We start from the raw sequence: 16,908 nt of genomic DNA, 5'->3' as shown, positions 1-16,908 counted from the left end.
GGATTTTATGGTGGGGCTTTGATGTGGGGCTGGAAATGGTGTGGAAATGGCGCAACCCGATGACTTGCTCCTTGTAATGGATGCTTTTGAGAGCGAGGGGTCACCCGTCATGCTCACCAGATCAGGAGCTGGACTAGCCAGGACCCAGTGCTATCACTAGTAGAAAGTTGTGTCCTCAATGGGAGCTGGTCGGCGGTCCCAGGGGAAATGCAAGACGAAATTAAGCCGTTCCACCGACACAAAGACAAAATGTCCATCCATTCAGACTGCCTCCTATGGGGGAATCGTGTAATTTTGCCAAAAAAAGGTAGGGAAACGTTTATAATACCCACCCAGGCATAGTCATGATGAAGGCTATCGCCAGGTCGCATGTTTGGTGGCCCGGCATTGACTCGGAATTGGAATCACGCGTACACCAATGTAATACTTGCTCACAGTTGAGCAACGCACCAAGGGAGGCCCCACTGAGTTTGTGGTCATCGCCCTCCAATCCGAGGTCAAGGGTCCACAGAGATTTCGCTGGCCCCTTTCTAGGAAAGATGGTCCTAATGGCAGTGGACGCTTACTCTAAATGGATTGAATGTATAATAATGTCATCATGTACATCCACTGCCACTATTGAAAGCCTCTGGGCCATGTTCACCACCCATGGTTTGCCCGACGTCCTTGTTAGTGACAATGGACCATGTTACACCAGCTCGGCATTCAACGAGTTCATGACCCGCAATGGCATCAAGCATGTCAGGTCTGCGCCGTTTAAGCCTGCATCCAATGGTCAAGCAGAACGGGCAGTCCAAACCATCAAGCAGAGCTTGAAACGCGTGACGGATGGTTCCCCGCAGACCCGGTTATCTCGAATTCTGCTCAGCTACCGCATGAGACCCCACTCGCTTACTGGGGTTCTCCCTGCAGAATTGCTAATGAAGAGAGCACTAAAAATCAGGCTCTCCTTAGTCCACCTGGATCTCAATGATCATGTAGAAACCCGGCGTCACCGGCATAACATGTACCACGATCGCGCGGCTGTATCACGTGACATTGAGGTTAATGACCCTGTGTTTGTTCTTAATTATGGTCATGGTCCCAAATGGGTTGCTGGCACTGTGTTAGCCAAGAAGGGGAATAGAGTGTTTGTTGTCAAACTTTTGAATGGACAAATGTGTAGAAAGCACTTGGAGCAGACCAAACTGCGGTTCACTGATAACCAAGAACAGTTTGAAGAGGACATTACCATCATTGATCCACCCACACACACCCAACCAGCAATCAACCTCACGGTCAACCACGAGGATGAACCCACCATGCCCGACAGTCCGATCAGATCAACCACACCGCAGCGCAGCAATGATCTGACCAACTCACCCATACCAGGACTTCAACTCAGGCGATCAACCCGGGAACGCAGAGCCCTGGATCACCTCAACTTGTAACTAACTTGTACATAAAACTTTGGTGGGGGAATGATGTTATGTATGTAAACATTATCAATGTGTAAGACTTGCCACCAGGGGGCACACCTGTGGGAGACACAAGGGTCACCTGCACACCCTGGGCAAGCAAGTATAAAAGGCAGACAACCATGCTGCCTCCTCACTCTGGAATTACAATAAAGAGACCAAGGTCACAACAGGTTGAGCTTAAGATATACAGTCTTGTGGAGTTATTCTAAACGTAACAAGGCCAATAATAGATCCTTGGGAACACCACATGTAACGGCACAGAGGTGGTACAGAAGCCATTGTTGGAGATGCTCTGGCTATGACTGACTAGGTAAGAGCAGCACCTAACAAGGGCAGTCCAACTGAGCTGAATAATGGGGGGAGAGACATTGGTGGGAGATGGTGTGGTCCACCGTGTCAAAGACTGCTGAGAGGATGAGGAGGGATCATGTACCACAATCACAGAGAATGTCATTTGTGACTTTGATTAGGGCCAGGGCTTTGGCAGGGGCGGAAATCTTATTGGAGAGATTCAAACATGGAGTTATGGAAAAGGTGGGCACACGACTTAATTTTTTCAGCTATAGTTTTACTTATTGTTCTGTTAGTGGGTGGCTGTGGAGTGGACATTTCTGGCGATGTCATGTGATATGGTCAGAAAGTGGAGGAAAAATGTAACTCATTCTAAAAAGAATTCCCGGGTAAGTACATTAAAATAAAACTATATCTGTTAGAAGCAGATCTTTATAGAAGATAAAAGTACTAGAGTCAAATTATGAGGTAAACTAAAAATGCTATCATGGTGGCTTGGTGGAGGTGCAAAATATTTTGCATGGAGAATAAATTATCAATAAATCCCAGCCTTGTCTATGTGTATGGATAAGCACAATGTACAAGTGATTTGTTGGTTAAGGTCTTGAGTAAACAAAAAGGAATGTACACAATGACATTAGCCTGAGAAATGGAAGAACTATTAGGAAGTGCATTTTTCTTGCACTTAAAGAAAGCTAAAAGTTAGTATTTTATGGTGAGGTAGAATGAACTTGACACATGCGAGTTGCAGTAATGTTAATGCTACTTTGTACTTGGTTATTGTTAATGTATTCAAACTTTGGTGCCACTCACCATTTTTCTTTTTATTCAAATGGTTATCTAGATTAGTAATTTCACATGAAAGTGTTTTGTTATAATACAGTACCAGTAAAGTTTTTTTCTAGACGTAGTCTCTGCAAGATCTCACCGAACTTCTCATGCTTACTGATGTACTTCAGCCTAATATGGACACATGCCCGCAAACCAGTACCAAGGTCAGAAGGGCAGGTCAACACATAACCTAGATTGTCCTTCCAGGTGAAGGGATGCTTTTTCTGGTGGTATATTTCTTCAAGCTAAAAGAACAATCAGAGTTAGTTCTCGATCTTCTAAACGTATATGACTCAATGGTACTCATCAACAAATAGAAAAATAATACAGTTTCCTTGTGGCAAGTTCACCCCCTCCTTCAATTAATAGGCTAACTAATAATAGTTATGGAAATCTGGATGTTCAACATCATAAACACAAGCTCGCTCATCTTCATATCATTTTTGAGGAGATGTTGCTGCCTAACTTTTTCACTGTCTATCTCCCCTTTCTGGTGTGACTGACTCCCATTCTACTGATGTCACGCTTATACCAGCTACTCGAGGGAAACAAGAGCAGCCCAGTGAAGACTCTCCCTCCCCTTCTACTGGGAAATGCCAAGTCTCTGCTTGGCACTATGCTACATGGCTGAGAGTGAAGAAATTGTATCTGCATTTGACCTCCCCTCATTTTTCATATATATTTTAATTTTTTTTTAAAGTTCTTCCATGTCACATACAATTCACTGATCCAGATGGAGTGTACTGAAGCTTCGTCTAACAATACTCTAGCCAATCCCTAGGAAGTGCACAAGAGCGCACTGGTGTAATCTGCCCTCTAATTATCTTTCCATTCCAGAGGTTAAACTTGTGACATCCTTCAGGCATTTCTGCCAGATGGAAAAGATAAGATTGGAAAGATCTGTGGGGGAATTGCCTGTATATTATTTTTGGCAATGTATGCACATTCAATTGATTTTTTTTAAAGTAAATGTATTGAAAATATGAAAGCCATTACATACCTTTTGAAGACCCAAACAATAGCGTGTAAAAACTTGTTTCATATTTCCTCCCTGTTGCATAGAAGTAATACGAAGATGGTCTTCTTTATTGACCCAGACAATAAAATTCTTCATATCATTGTGCCTGCAGAATGTAAATTTATCATGTGGGTGATGTCAAGTTTATTTGAACAGCACAAGGTTTAAAAGAACATAAGTCAAATAAGATTCTATCTGGAAAATCAATAGTGACTTTGTACAATCAGTGCATCGCAGTATATGAATATTTCAATTAACTTTCTAAGCACTATGCCAGATCCCAGTGTACAGAACAAGAAATTGGTCCACTGACAGAGGCTCTTGATTTCTATTGGTGCAAAAGCATTGTTTCATCTACTATTACTATTAAAGTACAGAGGTATTAGACTAACACTGCATCATTGCATATAAAATTGCTCTAATATGTATTCCAGATTTAAAATGATGGATAAGATTGTGACTTAACTGTTTATTAAACTGGGTTAGTTCCAAGCAGAACTTTTGCTCTAGGAGAACTACATAAACAAACTACTCACAGTACTTTGCAAAGTGCATTGAGGCAGTTGTCAATATGTTTAGTCTCTGGCTGCCACAATCACAATATTTACTAAAGTACATTCCTCTTCATAAGGATAAAAGTTACAAATCACCACAGTAACAATCAGTTGTTGTTTTCAGTTACAAAATGCTATTTTTAAATGAACCAGCAAAATAAATAATTATTGTTTCAAGAGATTGTAGTTTTGAAAAAGTATTAGAATTTCCTAGATATTTTGTTAAGTATCGTGAAAGCAATAATATTGGAATTTATAAAATTGTAGAAGAAACAAAAACAACCATTAATGATCATGAAAATGTAACTTTGCCACACAGACAAAATTACATATACTTTTCTCAGGAAAAGCTACATTGCACAAACTGCCTTGTGTGGAGGGTTTTTCCTTTTTTTTGAAAGAAAGTGTAAATTTATTTTTCTCTGTGGGCTGCTTAGAAACCCTGGTCAAGGTGATGGCCAGACAAACTGCAATATCAGCCTGACGGTAGATGAGAGAAGTCTAAGGCTAGACCTCCCTTTGATTTCTTTCTTCCCCTTCCCCAATACACGTGTCTCTCCAGACTACAGGTATTTTGTAGTCAACTGCTTTGCTCCCGGCTTCTGTTACTGCTGCTTTGAATTGGCTACGAAGAGAAGCAGGATGGTATAAGTCTACTTGTAATTGGTGTCTGATCTCAGCGCCTCAGAGGAACCAAGATCAGGAAGTCAATAGCACGGGGAAATTGATACCATGATCTCATAGGTTATGGCTCCAATGTACTGTACCACTGTACTTGACAAACATTTTAGATTAAAAAAAACACACTTACCAGACTCCTCGTGCATCTGGCCAATCTCTGGCCATACCAGATGAAAGCATCAGTGGAGAAATAAGATTATCAGAAAGGATTCCAGCAGTGGTCAGTCTCTGACATTCCTCCTCACTCAAGTTCTTCAGTGAGTGATAAGTGCCCTTAAATTCACCATCCAATGCATTGAGGGCTGAGGGGGATAATATGTTAGGAGAAAGTAAGTGTAAGCAGGAATGGTTAGGATAGATAATACTGGAGATAGAGCTTCTCATGATGTGATGTGCTTTTTACTTCATATAAACGATAAACCAAGTAAAGAATATTCTAATTATTTATTTTAAAAACATGAAAAAATCTGCACAACTGAATATATCGCATATATTTTCTTTGGGGGGGGGGAAAGCCTTTATATTCAATAGCACATGATAATTTGCAAATTTTGATGAAAATATGTTGGCATAATGTAGGATACCCTCATGTAACAGCCCAAAAATGCAATACAAAATGCACCATAGTCTGTTTTCTTCATCCCCCACACCCCGTACATCAATAGGTTTAATCCAGACAATCATCATTGCTGTTTTGCAGGCCTATGTTCATTGATTGCAGCATGAAAAATCAAAGAGCCCTTCACTGTTGGCTCTATTCCATTCAATCCATAATTTGCAATAAGGCTGATGCTAACTTAGTGGCAACAGCAAACATAAGACTGTTGTAGGAAGGGAATGCTTGCTGCTGCTATTCAGCTGTCAGGGTGTGTGATCTGCACTGCAGGGAAACTGGCAAGTTTCCAAGTTGTTCCCTTCATACAAACGCATTTTCAGAAGTCTAAAGCAAATCACAAAGAAACCACAGGGACTAGGACAAAAATATCAGCAGTGATATGGAAATCAAAACCATTGCGTTATAACACAGATACATTTTTGTCAAAGGTTAAAAGTAAGAATAAAGATAGGGAAACTAATAATAAAAAATATGAAACTACAAAAGATAGTATTTTGGGCAAACAACTGCTGAAACAAGAAATCCTTAGCTGACGGCCCCTTAGCTGGTTAGCAGTAGGCAAAATAATGGCACCATGTTGCCAGCTTATAGCTTAACTTCCCAACAAAAGTTAGAAGTATTAACACTAAGGAAGGTTGCACTGCAAGACAGCACAGCAAAAGATAATAATTAGTTCAGAGCAGCAGTTGACATAATGAAATGACAATAATAGGTAAATATTTATATCAAGATCAAGAATAGAAGGGAGCAGACCTAATGATAGACTTGACTAATGGTCGCATTTTTCAATTGAGCGGCCTTATCTTAACTTTCCTATTATAGTACAGGCATCAATCCATTGTTATTTGCTCTGGCTTCCAATAAAAATGCTGCATCTGATTTGGTATTCAGTTGTAAAAGATGTTCTGTAGGATGCGTGTGTCGGGACAGCTTGAGCAGAGAGTGAGCCGGTAACCGAGTGAGGTCGGGACAGAATGAAAACAGTGACTTCCAAAACAATAATTTGGATAGAGTGTGAATTTGGAGACGTAATGATGACTCTACATAAAACCTTAGTAAGATCACAGTTGGAGAAGTGTATGCATTTTTAGGCCCCATTCTATAGGAAGGATGTTGAGGTAATAAAGAGGGTACATCACAGAGTAACTCGAAGGCTGCCTGATATGAGGAAATACAAATAAAAAGAATGACTTGTAAAATTGGGGCTGTTATTGTTAGAACAGGAGAGATTAAGAGGTGTTTAGAATTATAAAGGGATGGGACAGAATAGATAGAATCAGACAATTTAAAGTGATTGAGGAATTTAGAATGAGAGGAACACAGATATAAGATCCGGAAGGACAGACAGAAAGGAAAAGGAGGTGGGATAGCTCGATTGATAAAGGATGGAATCATTGCAATAGTAAGAAACGATATTGGCTCAAATAATAAGGGTGTTAAGAACATAAGAAATAGGAACAGAAGTAGGCCATACAGCCCCTCGAGCCTGCTCCGCCATTCAATAAGATCATGGTTGATCTGATCATGGACTCAACTCCACTTCCCCGCCCGCTCCCCATAACCCCTCATCCCCTTATCGTTAAAGAAACTGTCTATTTCTGTCTTAAATGTATTCAATTCCACAGCTCTCTGAGGCAGAGAATTCCACAGATTTACAACCCTCGGAGAAGAAATTTCTCTTCATCTCTGTTTTAAATGGGCAGCCCCTTATTCTAAGATTGTGTCCTCTAGTTCTAGTCTCCCCATCAGTGGAAACATCCTCTCTCCATCCACCTTGTCAAGCCCCCTCATAATCTTATATGCTTTGATAAGATCACCTCTCATTCTTCTGAATTCCAATGAGTAGAGGCCCAACCTACTCAAGCTTTCCTCGTAAGTCAACACCCTCATGCCCGGAATCAACCTAGTGAATCTTCTCTGAACTGCCTCCAAAGCAAGTATATCCTTTTGTAAATATGGAAACCAAAACTGCACGCAGTATTCCAAGTATGGCCTCACCAATACCTTATATAGCTGTAGTAAGACTTCCATGCTTTTATACTCCATCGCCATTGCAATAAAGGCCAAGATACCATTTGCCTTCCTGATCACTTGCTGTACCTGCATACTATCCTTTTGTGTTTCATGCACAAGTACCTCCAGGTCCCGCTGTACTGCGGCACTTTGCAATCTTTCTCCATTTAAATAATTACTTGCTCTTTGTTTTTTTCTGCCAAAGTGCATGACCTCACACTTTCCAACATTATATTCCATATGTCAAATTTTTGCCCACTCACTTAGCCTGTCTATGTCCTTTTGCAGATTTTTCGTGTCCTCCTCACAAATTGCTTTTCCTCCCATCTTTGTATCGTCAGCAGTGTTGAAACAGTTTGGGGGGAGATCAGGAACAATAAGGGGAAAAAGTCACTGGTGGCGTAGTCTATAGGCCCCCTAACATTAGCAACTCTGTTGGTCGGAACATAAGCCAGGAAATAGTGGTGGCTTGTAAAACGGGAACAGCAATAATCATGGGTGATTTTAACTTCCATATTGATTGGACAAATCAAATTGGTCAGGGGAGCCTTGAGGAGGAGTTCATAGAGTGCATAAGGGACGGGTTCCTTGAGCAGTATTTAACAAAACCAACCAGGGGGCAGGCTATCTTAGATCTGGTCCTGTGTAATGAGACAGGATTAATAAACAATCTCCTAGTAAATGATCCTCTTGGAATGAGTGATCGTAGCATGATTGAATTTCAAATTCAGATGGAGGATGAGAAGAGAAAGTTGGATCTCTAACGAGCGTACTAAGCTTAAATAAAGGAGACTATGAAGATATGAGGACAGAGTTGAGTAAAGTGGACTGGGAAAATAGATTAAAGTGTAGGATGGTTGATGAACATTGGTGTACGTTTAAGAAGATATTTCACAACTCTCAAGAAAAATATATTCCAGTGAGGAGGAAAGGATGTAAGAGAAAAGATAGCCATCCATGGCTAACTAAAGAAATAAAGGAAGGTATCCAATTAAAAACAAGGGCGTACAAAGTGGCCAAAACTAGTGGGAGGACAGAAGACTGTGAAGCTTTTAAAAGCCAGCAAAGAACGACTAAAAAAATGATTAAGAAAGGGAAGATAGACTATGAAAGTAAACTAGCACAAAATATAAAAATAAATAGCAAGAGTTTCTATAGGTATATAAAAAGGAAAAGGTTGGCTAAAGTAAATATTAGTCCCTTAGAGGATGAGACCAGGGAATTAGAAATGGGGAACATGGAGATGGCAGAAACTCTGAACAAATATTTTGTATGAGTCTTTACGGTAGAGGACACTAACAATATTCTGACAGTGGATAGTCTATGGGCTATGGGGAGAGGAACTTAACACAATCACAATCACTAAGGAGGTGGTACTCAGTAAGATAATGGGACTGAAGGCAGATAAATTCCCTCAACCTGATGGCTTGTATCCTAGGGTCTTAAGAGAAGTAGCGGCAGGGATTGTGGATGCATTGGTTGTAATTTACCAAAATTCCCTGGATTCTGGGGAGGTCCCAGCAGATTGGAAAACTGCAAATGTAACGCCCCTATTTAAAAAAAGAGGCAGACAAAAAGCAGGAAACTATAGTCCAGTTAGCCTAACATCTGTGGTTGGGAAAATGTTGGAGTCCATTATTAAAGAAGCAGTAGCAGGACATTTGGAAAAGCAAAATTCGGTCAGGCAGAGTCAGCATGGATTTATGAAGGGGAAGTCATGTTTGACAAATTTGCTGGAGTTCTTTGAGGATATAACGAACAGGGTGAATAAAGGGGAACCAGTGGATGTGGTGTATTTGGATTTCCAGAAGGCATTTGACAAGGTGCTACATAAAAGGTTACGGCACAAGATAAAAGTTCACGGGGTTGGGGGTAATATATTAGCATGGATAGAGGATTGGCTAACTAACAGAAAACAGTGAATCAGGATAAATGATTAATTCTCTGGTTGGCAATTAGTGGGGTGCCGCAGGGATCAGTGCTGGGATCCTAACTATTTACAATCTATATTAACAACTTGAAAGAAGGGACTGAGTGTAACGTAGCCAAGTTTGCTGATGATACAAAGATGGGAGGAAAAGCAATGTGTGAGAAGGATACAAAAAATCTGCAAAAAGACATAGACAGGATAAGTGAGTGGGCAAAAATTTGGCAGATGAAGTATAATGTTGGAAAGTGTGAGGTCATGCACTTTGGCACAAAGAGCAAGTTATTATTTAAATGGAGAAAGATTGCAAAGTGCCGCAGTACAACGGGACCTGGGGGTACTTGTGCATGAGACACAAAAGGATAGTATGCAGGTACAGCAAGTGATCAGGAAGGCCAATGGTATTGCAAAGGGGATGGAGTATAAAAGCAGGGAAGTCTTACTACAGCTATATAAGGTATTGATGAGGCCACACCTGGAATACTGCACGCAGTTTTGGTTTCCATATTTACGAAAGGATATACTTGCTTTGGAGGCAGTTCAGAGAAGGTTCACTAGGTTGATCCGGGGATGAGGCAGTTGACTTATGAGGAAAGGTTGAGTAGATTGGGCCTCTACTCATTGGAATTCAGAGGAATGAGAGGTGATTTTATCGAAATGTATAAGATTATGAGGGGGCTTGACAAGGTGGATGCAGAGAGGATGTTTCCACTGATAGGGGAGACTAGAAGTAGAGGGCATCTTAGAATAAGGGGCCGCCCATTTAAAACAGCGATGAAGAGAAATTTCTTCTCTCAGAAGGTTGTAAATCTGTGGAATTCTCTGCCTCAGAGAGCTGTGGAAGCTGGAACAGTTTCTTAAACGATAGGGGATAAGGGGTTCTGGGGAGCGGGTGCGGAAGTGGAGCTGAGTCCATGATCAGATCAGCCATGATCTTATTGAATGGTGGAGCAGGCTCGAGGGGCCATGGCCTACTCCTGTTCCTATTTCTTATGTTCTTATGTTCTAAATATAAGAGAATTATATCAAAGAGCAGGAGAAATGTTTTTACACAGAGGGTTGTGTGGCTGTGACATGCACTACTGGAGTTCCTGATTGAAGCAGAGACCATGTGGACATGTAGGAATATGTTAGATAGGTCGGAGAAAAGGGGGATAAATGGATATGGGAATGGAGCAACACATGGGATTAGGACTATTGCTAATGAAGAGGATGAACAGCAATATGGACTGGTCTGGCAAATGGACTGTTTCTGTGTTGTAATTTCAATGTATGTAATTCTGTTTATGGAGGTTGAAGGTGAGGAAGGGAAAGGCTGAGAGAAGATGAAAGGGAAAGAGGAAAGGAGCCAGACAGAGTCGGATCCTTCTCTGAACTAGAATGTAAGAGGTTGGTTGAGGCTCAGTCTCTGGAGACTGTTTCTGAGGAAACAAGAGGACTGGTAGAAACTATGTGAATCACAACCCAATGAAGCATTGTACTACCTGGTAACGCGTGAGCATCGGAGGCAGGTACTAGTAGTGGGAGGCTCAATGATTGGGGGAAGAGGGAGGTAAGGCCTCGGGTGTCACCTGAAGTTCAGAACAGTATGTTGTCTCCTCGATGCCTTGAATGACATCAGGGAATGCAGAAAGACCTTTCACAGGGTTGGATAGGCAGCCAGTGATCGTAGTCTGAGGAAGGGATCTTGTGTGAGATAAGAAGAAAGCTAAAAATCAAAGATATCAAGGCTAGTATATTCTTGGGAATATGACCTGTTTCATGCTCTAAGATGGATAGGCATAGGAAGATTAATAAAATAATAAACTTGCATTTATATAGCACCTTATTTTGTCCTCAGCATGGCCCAAAACACTTCACAGCCAATTAGTTAGTCTTGATGTGCAATCACGGTTATGTAGGTAAACATGGTAGATCCCACAAATATCTGGTCATGCTGGTTGAGGGAGGAATGTTGGCTAGAGAATTCCTTATTCTTTTTCAAATTGTACCATGGAATATTTTATTTCCAATTGGATAGGCAGACTTTATTTGGCCAAAGGATACTTCATAACAAAAGGAGAAAATTAGCACTAGGACTAACTGTTATCAGTAAGATCTTCACTTGCAGAAAAATAGAATTTGTACAGATGGAGTTTCATATAAAACAACTCAAAAATCATTAAAATATATACATTGAATGGATTCTAGCATCAATCATTTGCATTTAAGTGGATTTCACTTACTACAAATCTGATTAATAATATTCAGTAGGTGAATTATGCCATGTCAGATGAAGCTGACAAATCATGGGGTCCATCTTTTGTGATTTATGTCCAATGGTGGGTTGAATTATTAATTCATAAACAATGAAAATTCCAGCACAACATCACAATGGCAGCCTACTGAGATCTTTCCAATAGCACTATCGCTAGAGGGAGTGTAATCTTCAAACAGAAGTTCTTATCTGAAGATCATCTGGTTTAAAATCTTCACATTTTGTACTTTTGAAAGGGTTGCTACTCTACTGCAATACTAGAATGTAGACTTTTTTTTTTACATGGGCAGTGATCATATTCTTGCTTACGATAGACTACCTTTATCTAAATCTGTATGGTTACATGGAATCACGGGCAGACAAATGGATGCACAAAGGGAGTGAATGTTTCATCAGCATCCTAACTATTCTTTGAATGGCAGCTGCTAAAAATAGCACAAAATATTTGTGTTATTTTCAGAAGCTACTGCTGACGGGATCATCAATAGAACACTTGTCCTTTCTGTTGAGATGACATGTGAAACAGCTGTAGCGTTTTCCCACTAGATTACCACTAGATGGTGACATAATTCTTTCATTTCGCTCAATAATCTAGGGTATGCTAAAGGTAGAGAGAAAGATATTTCTGGGTTTCTCTGTTAAGTGCAGTGTCAAGCTTCCACAGTGTTGAATAAACAAGAATAAATCACCCGCTACTGCAAGTTTTTCCAGTGCACGCCTCTCTCCACGACTGCAATGTGGTGGGAAACAAAATTCATCCACATTGCGTCCTGTGCTCACTCGACAGGTCAACACATACTGTTCGTCTAGATCAGCTCCACCCTGCAGGGGAGAGAGTAGTAAATAAGTACAATTCTTTTATTAACTAACAATTTAATTGCTCTTAATTAATAGACTCTAGTGACATAATAGGCTTCATTGGATATAAGGATTATAATCTGTAGATTCAGTACAATGTTCATGGAGCTACTGTTATTGTGCACTCTCATCTATATTTCATGATCGGGTAATGCTATAAATTTTACTTTGACGCAAGATCATTTTGGCTTTGCATTAATGCAAGATGTGTGATGCAATTTGGGTGTGAAATCATTTATGCAAGAAGTGAGATTCGTCCAGGAAGTGTTTGGGCACCTCTTCAGCTGTACACTGACTACAGTATAACTGCAAACAGTGAAGCAAAGTTAGAAGCTGGACTTCCTGAGAAATTCTAAACATAATGTTTAATCTTTTAAATGTGAGCAGAAAATGTTGAATTCACTGATGAGAGAATAGAACGTGCTGTCAGAAGTATAAATCAGGTCTGTTGGCCCTGAGTCATTCTAGACATGAACTACATCTCAAACTTGTGCCTGTAGTATAGCAGCACCATGAGTAAAATGTAATTTCTAGCAGCATTACAAATCTTCAATAAAAAAATCAATGTAAAAATAATAACATACTAATAGCACAAATGGTAACATGCTCTGTAAATACTGTACAACAGAAGGATGCTCAAGTGTGAGAAAAAGCCAAACAGTGAAAGGATTAGATCATAAATAATGGATCATTAAGTACAAGAGCAAAGTTTGAATGGTTAAGGAATACTTTTCGAAAATGTCACTGGAAAATTAAATAGCCATTATATCTGTTATGTCTGTAATGCACTTATGAATGACTCCACAAGGCAATGCGTTGTACTCAAACTGTAGTGACCTTGGTCATTTATTCGTAACTCCAGAGTGAGGCACGAGCATGGTAGACAGCCTTTTATACTGGGCCTTACACACCGAGACAGGTGACCCTCAGGTCTCTCACCACAGTGCCCTCTGGTGGACAGCTTCTGCCACAGGGGCAGGAAACCCCAGTCTCGACCAGTTGCACCCTCTAATGGTGCCAGCAAAGTATATACACATGCAAACTTTATTGATAGTACATCAGGTAACAAGTCTCCATCTTATGCAACTATACAGTGACTACACAGAGAGTATATCTATAGTCTGCATATATAACATCACTCTCCCCCAAGTCCTTTGTGCCAATTACCTTTGCACTGTGCGCTCTGGCTTAGCGCTCCCCAGACTTAAGTGCCAATAGCCCTTGCACCTTGGCTGTGCTTTGGCTTGGCTCTCACCCTGTTAACCCCCAAATCCTTTTGCCACAATGTTGGGTAGTGGTTACCAGTTTGGATGGTTCGATGATGCAGTGGAGGTTCCAGTGGGTTTTGGGTGTGATCCATGTGTGTGTCCATGGCTACATACATCCATTTCCCCACCCCCACCCCCACAGCGAGATCATGCAGCAGGCCCATTACATTAACATACAGGATCAGACACAGTGCAAGTACAAAGAAAGGAAGTTACAGTTTGTATCGTGACACCTTGGTTCAGTGACTTACGTTCGTTATGTTTTGCGGTCATGCGTCAGGATTGGGTAGATTGCATTCATGGTAAGAACTGAGGTAGCAGTACAGGTATGTGAGGACGGGGTCCGAATTATCTGATAGCGGCGCTGCGCCCCCTGCTAGCGGGATGGGCTTGGTTCGCTCACCTAGCCAGGACTCAGGGCCTTTGCCGTTGCCTAGTGGTGGGCAGAGCCACAGATGTGTGTGGCCTCCCTGTCCTCCTTTGAGGGCTGCAGAATATTCTGCCTGCTCTCTAATGGTGTTGGGAACCTGGCTGTTCCAGGTCCTGTTTGGGGAACTCACTGGTTCTGACCTTTCGCTCCCGGAGATGGCCGAGATAGTGACTGGGTCTGGGGGCTGCACCGTCTCCACCCGACTGTGCGTATTGGCACCTTCTGTGTTTCCAGGTCCGTGGTGAATAGTGCCATTGGGTGCCTGCAGTGTGGGATAGACCTGGGGCAGGGTATCAGGATCAGCGCCTTTACTCTCCCGAATTCGCTCGCTTGCTACTTTTGGGGACACTCTATTCCTGACATCTCGCAACAACATTTTGTTCTTTACATTAGGAATAATACCGACATCTCACAACAACATTTTGTTCACAATCCTAATCGGTTCGTTACATTGATTGCCATGCATACAATGTCTCTTTAAGTTCAGTTGGTTGCAGGTCTCCTTCAAGAGAACTCTGCTGGCTTTGCCCCAATCAAATCTTTTGTTCGACACCACGTGTTGGTGCCTCAGCGTTGCACCTCGTGATATGGCCATCTTTTTTTTCAGCCACGCTGTACCTCGCTGCAACAGGGATGCCATCTTGCCTCTGTCCTCGAGGTCGACTGCCTTGATCCGTCTCTCCCGTGATTCTGCCACAAAAGCTGGAAGAGTGCCTGTGAATTCAATCTTCCTCCCCAGGAGTCCTGCCACTGGAGCCGGGAAGGTACTTTTAGGTCGTTCTGGTTGGATCATTGTCACGCAGTTGTGATGGACAGTCTGCGCTGGTCTGTTCTCTGGTGCCTGGCCCAAGCGAAGGTGAGATTTTGCTTTGCCTCTGAGCATGGGGGACATCGATTGCTGGAGTGAAGAGGTCTTCCCATTTCCACTGGATCTTCCCTATCCACCTTCTTCCGAGTAGTGTTGGACCATCACCTGCAACAATCCACAGAGGTAACTTGTGCACCACGCCATTATGGATTATACTTACATCCGCAGTACCAAGGACTGGGATCAGCTCCTTAGTGTAGGTGCGCAACTTTTCCTGTATTGGAACCAGCTCGGGTCTTTTTTCGTTCCATAGCCTCTCAAAAGCATCCTGGCTCATCACTCACTGGCTCGCTCCCGTGTCCACTTCCATGAGGACTAGTACACCGTTTATCTCGACTTCCATCTTCACTGCAGGACAATCGGTGGTGCAAGAATACACTCCATATACTTCTTCTTGGGGTTGAGCTGCCTCTCTGGCCAAATCATCATACTCCCCCCGCTGGATTCAAAGTCATCTACCGACTCCTCTGCTAGACGGTGAGTCGTATTTCTTTTACACATACGCTGGAGGTGGCTCTTCATGTTACAGGCTTTGCAGACGTACTCAGCAAACCAACACTGGTGAGCCCTATGGATTCCTCCGCAACGCCAGCATGGTGCTACTCGATTAGCACCCCTCGACAGACTCTGAGTTCCGGAACCGTTAGGTATGTGCTTTCTGCCCTGGGCAAAGCCACGTTCTACAGTCTTGCCTGTGAAAGGCACCATTCTGTGTACAGTACTTGCCGGGTTTGCATCCACAGGGTGAATAATTTGCTTGGTGTTGCAGGTCAAGGTCATGAACGCTTGACTGATGCTGATGGCCTTCTGCAGGTTGACTGTGGTGTCGGCAGATAATAGCTTGTGAAGGAGGCCCTCGTGACCAATTCCTATAACGAAGATGTCTCGCAATGCTTCGTTGAGGTGCATGCCAAAATCACACGGTGCCACAAGTCTCCTGAGGTCGGCAGCATATTTTGCAATCTCCTGGCCCTCAGGTCTGCGGTGAATGTAGAATCTGTGCCTGGCCATGAGGATGCTCTCTTTTGGTTTTAGTTGGTCGCAAATTAGTTCAGTCAGCTCATCGTATGTCTTATCTCTGGCCTTCATGAGTGCCAGCAAGTCCCTGACAAGGCGGTAGACCTCGGGCCCACAACTGGTCAGCAGTATAGTCTTGTGCTTCTCTGCCAATGCGTCAGTCTCCCCTGTCAGGTCGTTTGCCACAAAATATTGCTTGAGCCTTTCCATGAAGACATCCCAATCATCACCCTCTGCCAAGTCTTTTAGTGTGCCAAAGGTAGCCATAATCGCGTGAAAGTCCATATTCTCATCGGCAGTTGTTATGTCTGCAATGCACTTATGAATGACTCCACGAGGCAATGCGTTGTACTCAAACTGTAGTGACCTTGGTCCTTTATTCGTAACTCCAGAGTAAAGCACTAGCTTGGTGGGCAGCCTTTTACACTGGGCCTTGCACATCTATGCAGGTGATCCTCAGGTGACTGTAAAGTCCTGTCCCCTCAGTACAGATTCATACGAAGCATGTAGTGAAGTCAAGGTCACTCTGGACTTGCACCTTTTATTTCACAGCTCTGGAATGCTGCACTTGCCTGAGACCTGTGCTTATATAGCTGTCTCTTGCAAGTGCACCCCCAGTGGTAAGGTATGCTGGTGTTTACAGGTCATATCTTATTATAGTCATGTATAGCATGTTGGGATACAGTTATATATAATAATGTAAGATACATGACATCACCCTCCCCCAAGGTCTTATTGTCTTTATAAGTTCAGTTTCTCAGGTGGTCTACGCTCTCGCGTGGAGCGTCTGAGTTGTGGTTCAGTTGTTTGCCTTGGTGT

The 16,908-nt window shown here is 42.3% G+C and overlaps 1 protein-coding gene across 2 annotated transcripts in view; it reads right to left on the bottom strand.

The window, feature by feature from the left end:
• The window catches only part of LOC139273082 (creatine kinase M-type-like), a 48,337-nt gene that overhangs the window by 15,096 nt on the left and 16,333 nt on the right, over nucleotides 1-16,908 (bottom strand). For both annotated transcript variants that reach the window (XM_070889417.1, XM_070889418.1), the window contains exons 5-8: nucleotides 12,338-12,470; nucleotides 4,966-5,137; nucleotides 3,583-3,706; nucleotides 2,638-2,827 (exon numbers count right to left, since the gene is read on the bottom strand). In XM_070889417.1, coding sequence (XP_070745518.1) covers nucleotides 2,638-2,827; nucleotides 3,583-3,706; nucleotides 4,966-5,137; nucleotides 12,338-12,470 — 619 coding nt within the window. The remainder of the gene's footprint in view (nucleotides 1-2,637; nucleotides 2,828-3,582; nucleotides 3,707-4,965; nucleotides 5,138-12,337; nucleotides 12,471-16,908) is intronic.

Source organism: Pristiophorus japonicus, chromosome 9 (assembly GCF_044704955.1).
Source record: "Pristiophorus japonicus isolate sPriJap1 chromosome 9, sPriJap1.hap1, whole genome shotgun sequence".
NCBI classification, from domain to species: Eukaryota; Metazoa; Chordata; class Chondrichthyes; family Pristiophoridae; genus Pristiophorus; species Pristiophorus japonicus.
Note: the sequence above shows the minus strand (reverse complement) of the source record. Positions and strands in the feature narration are given on the sequence as shown.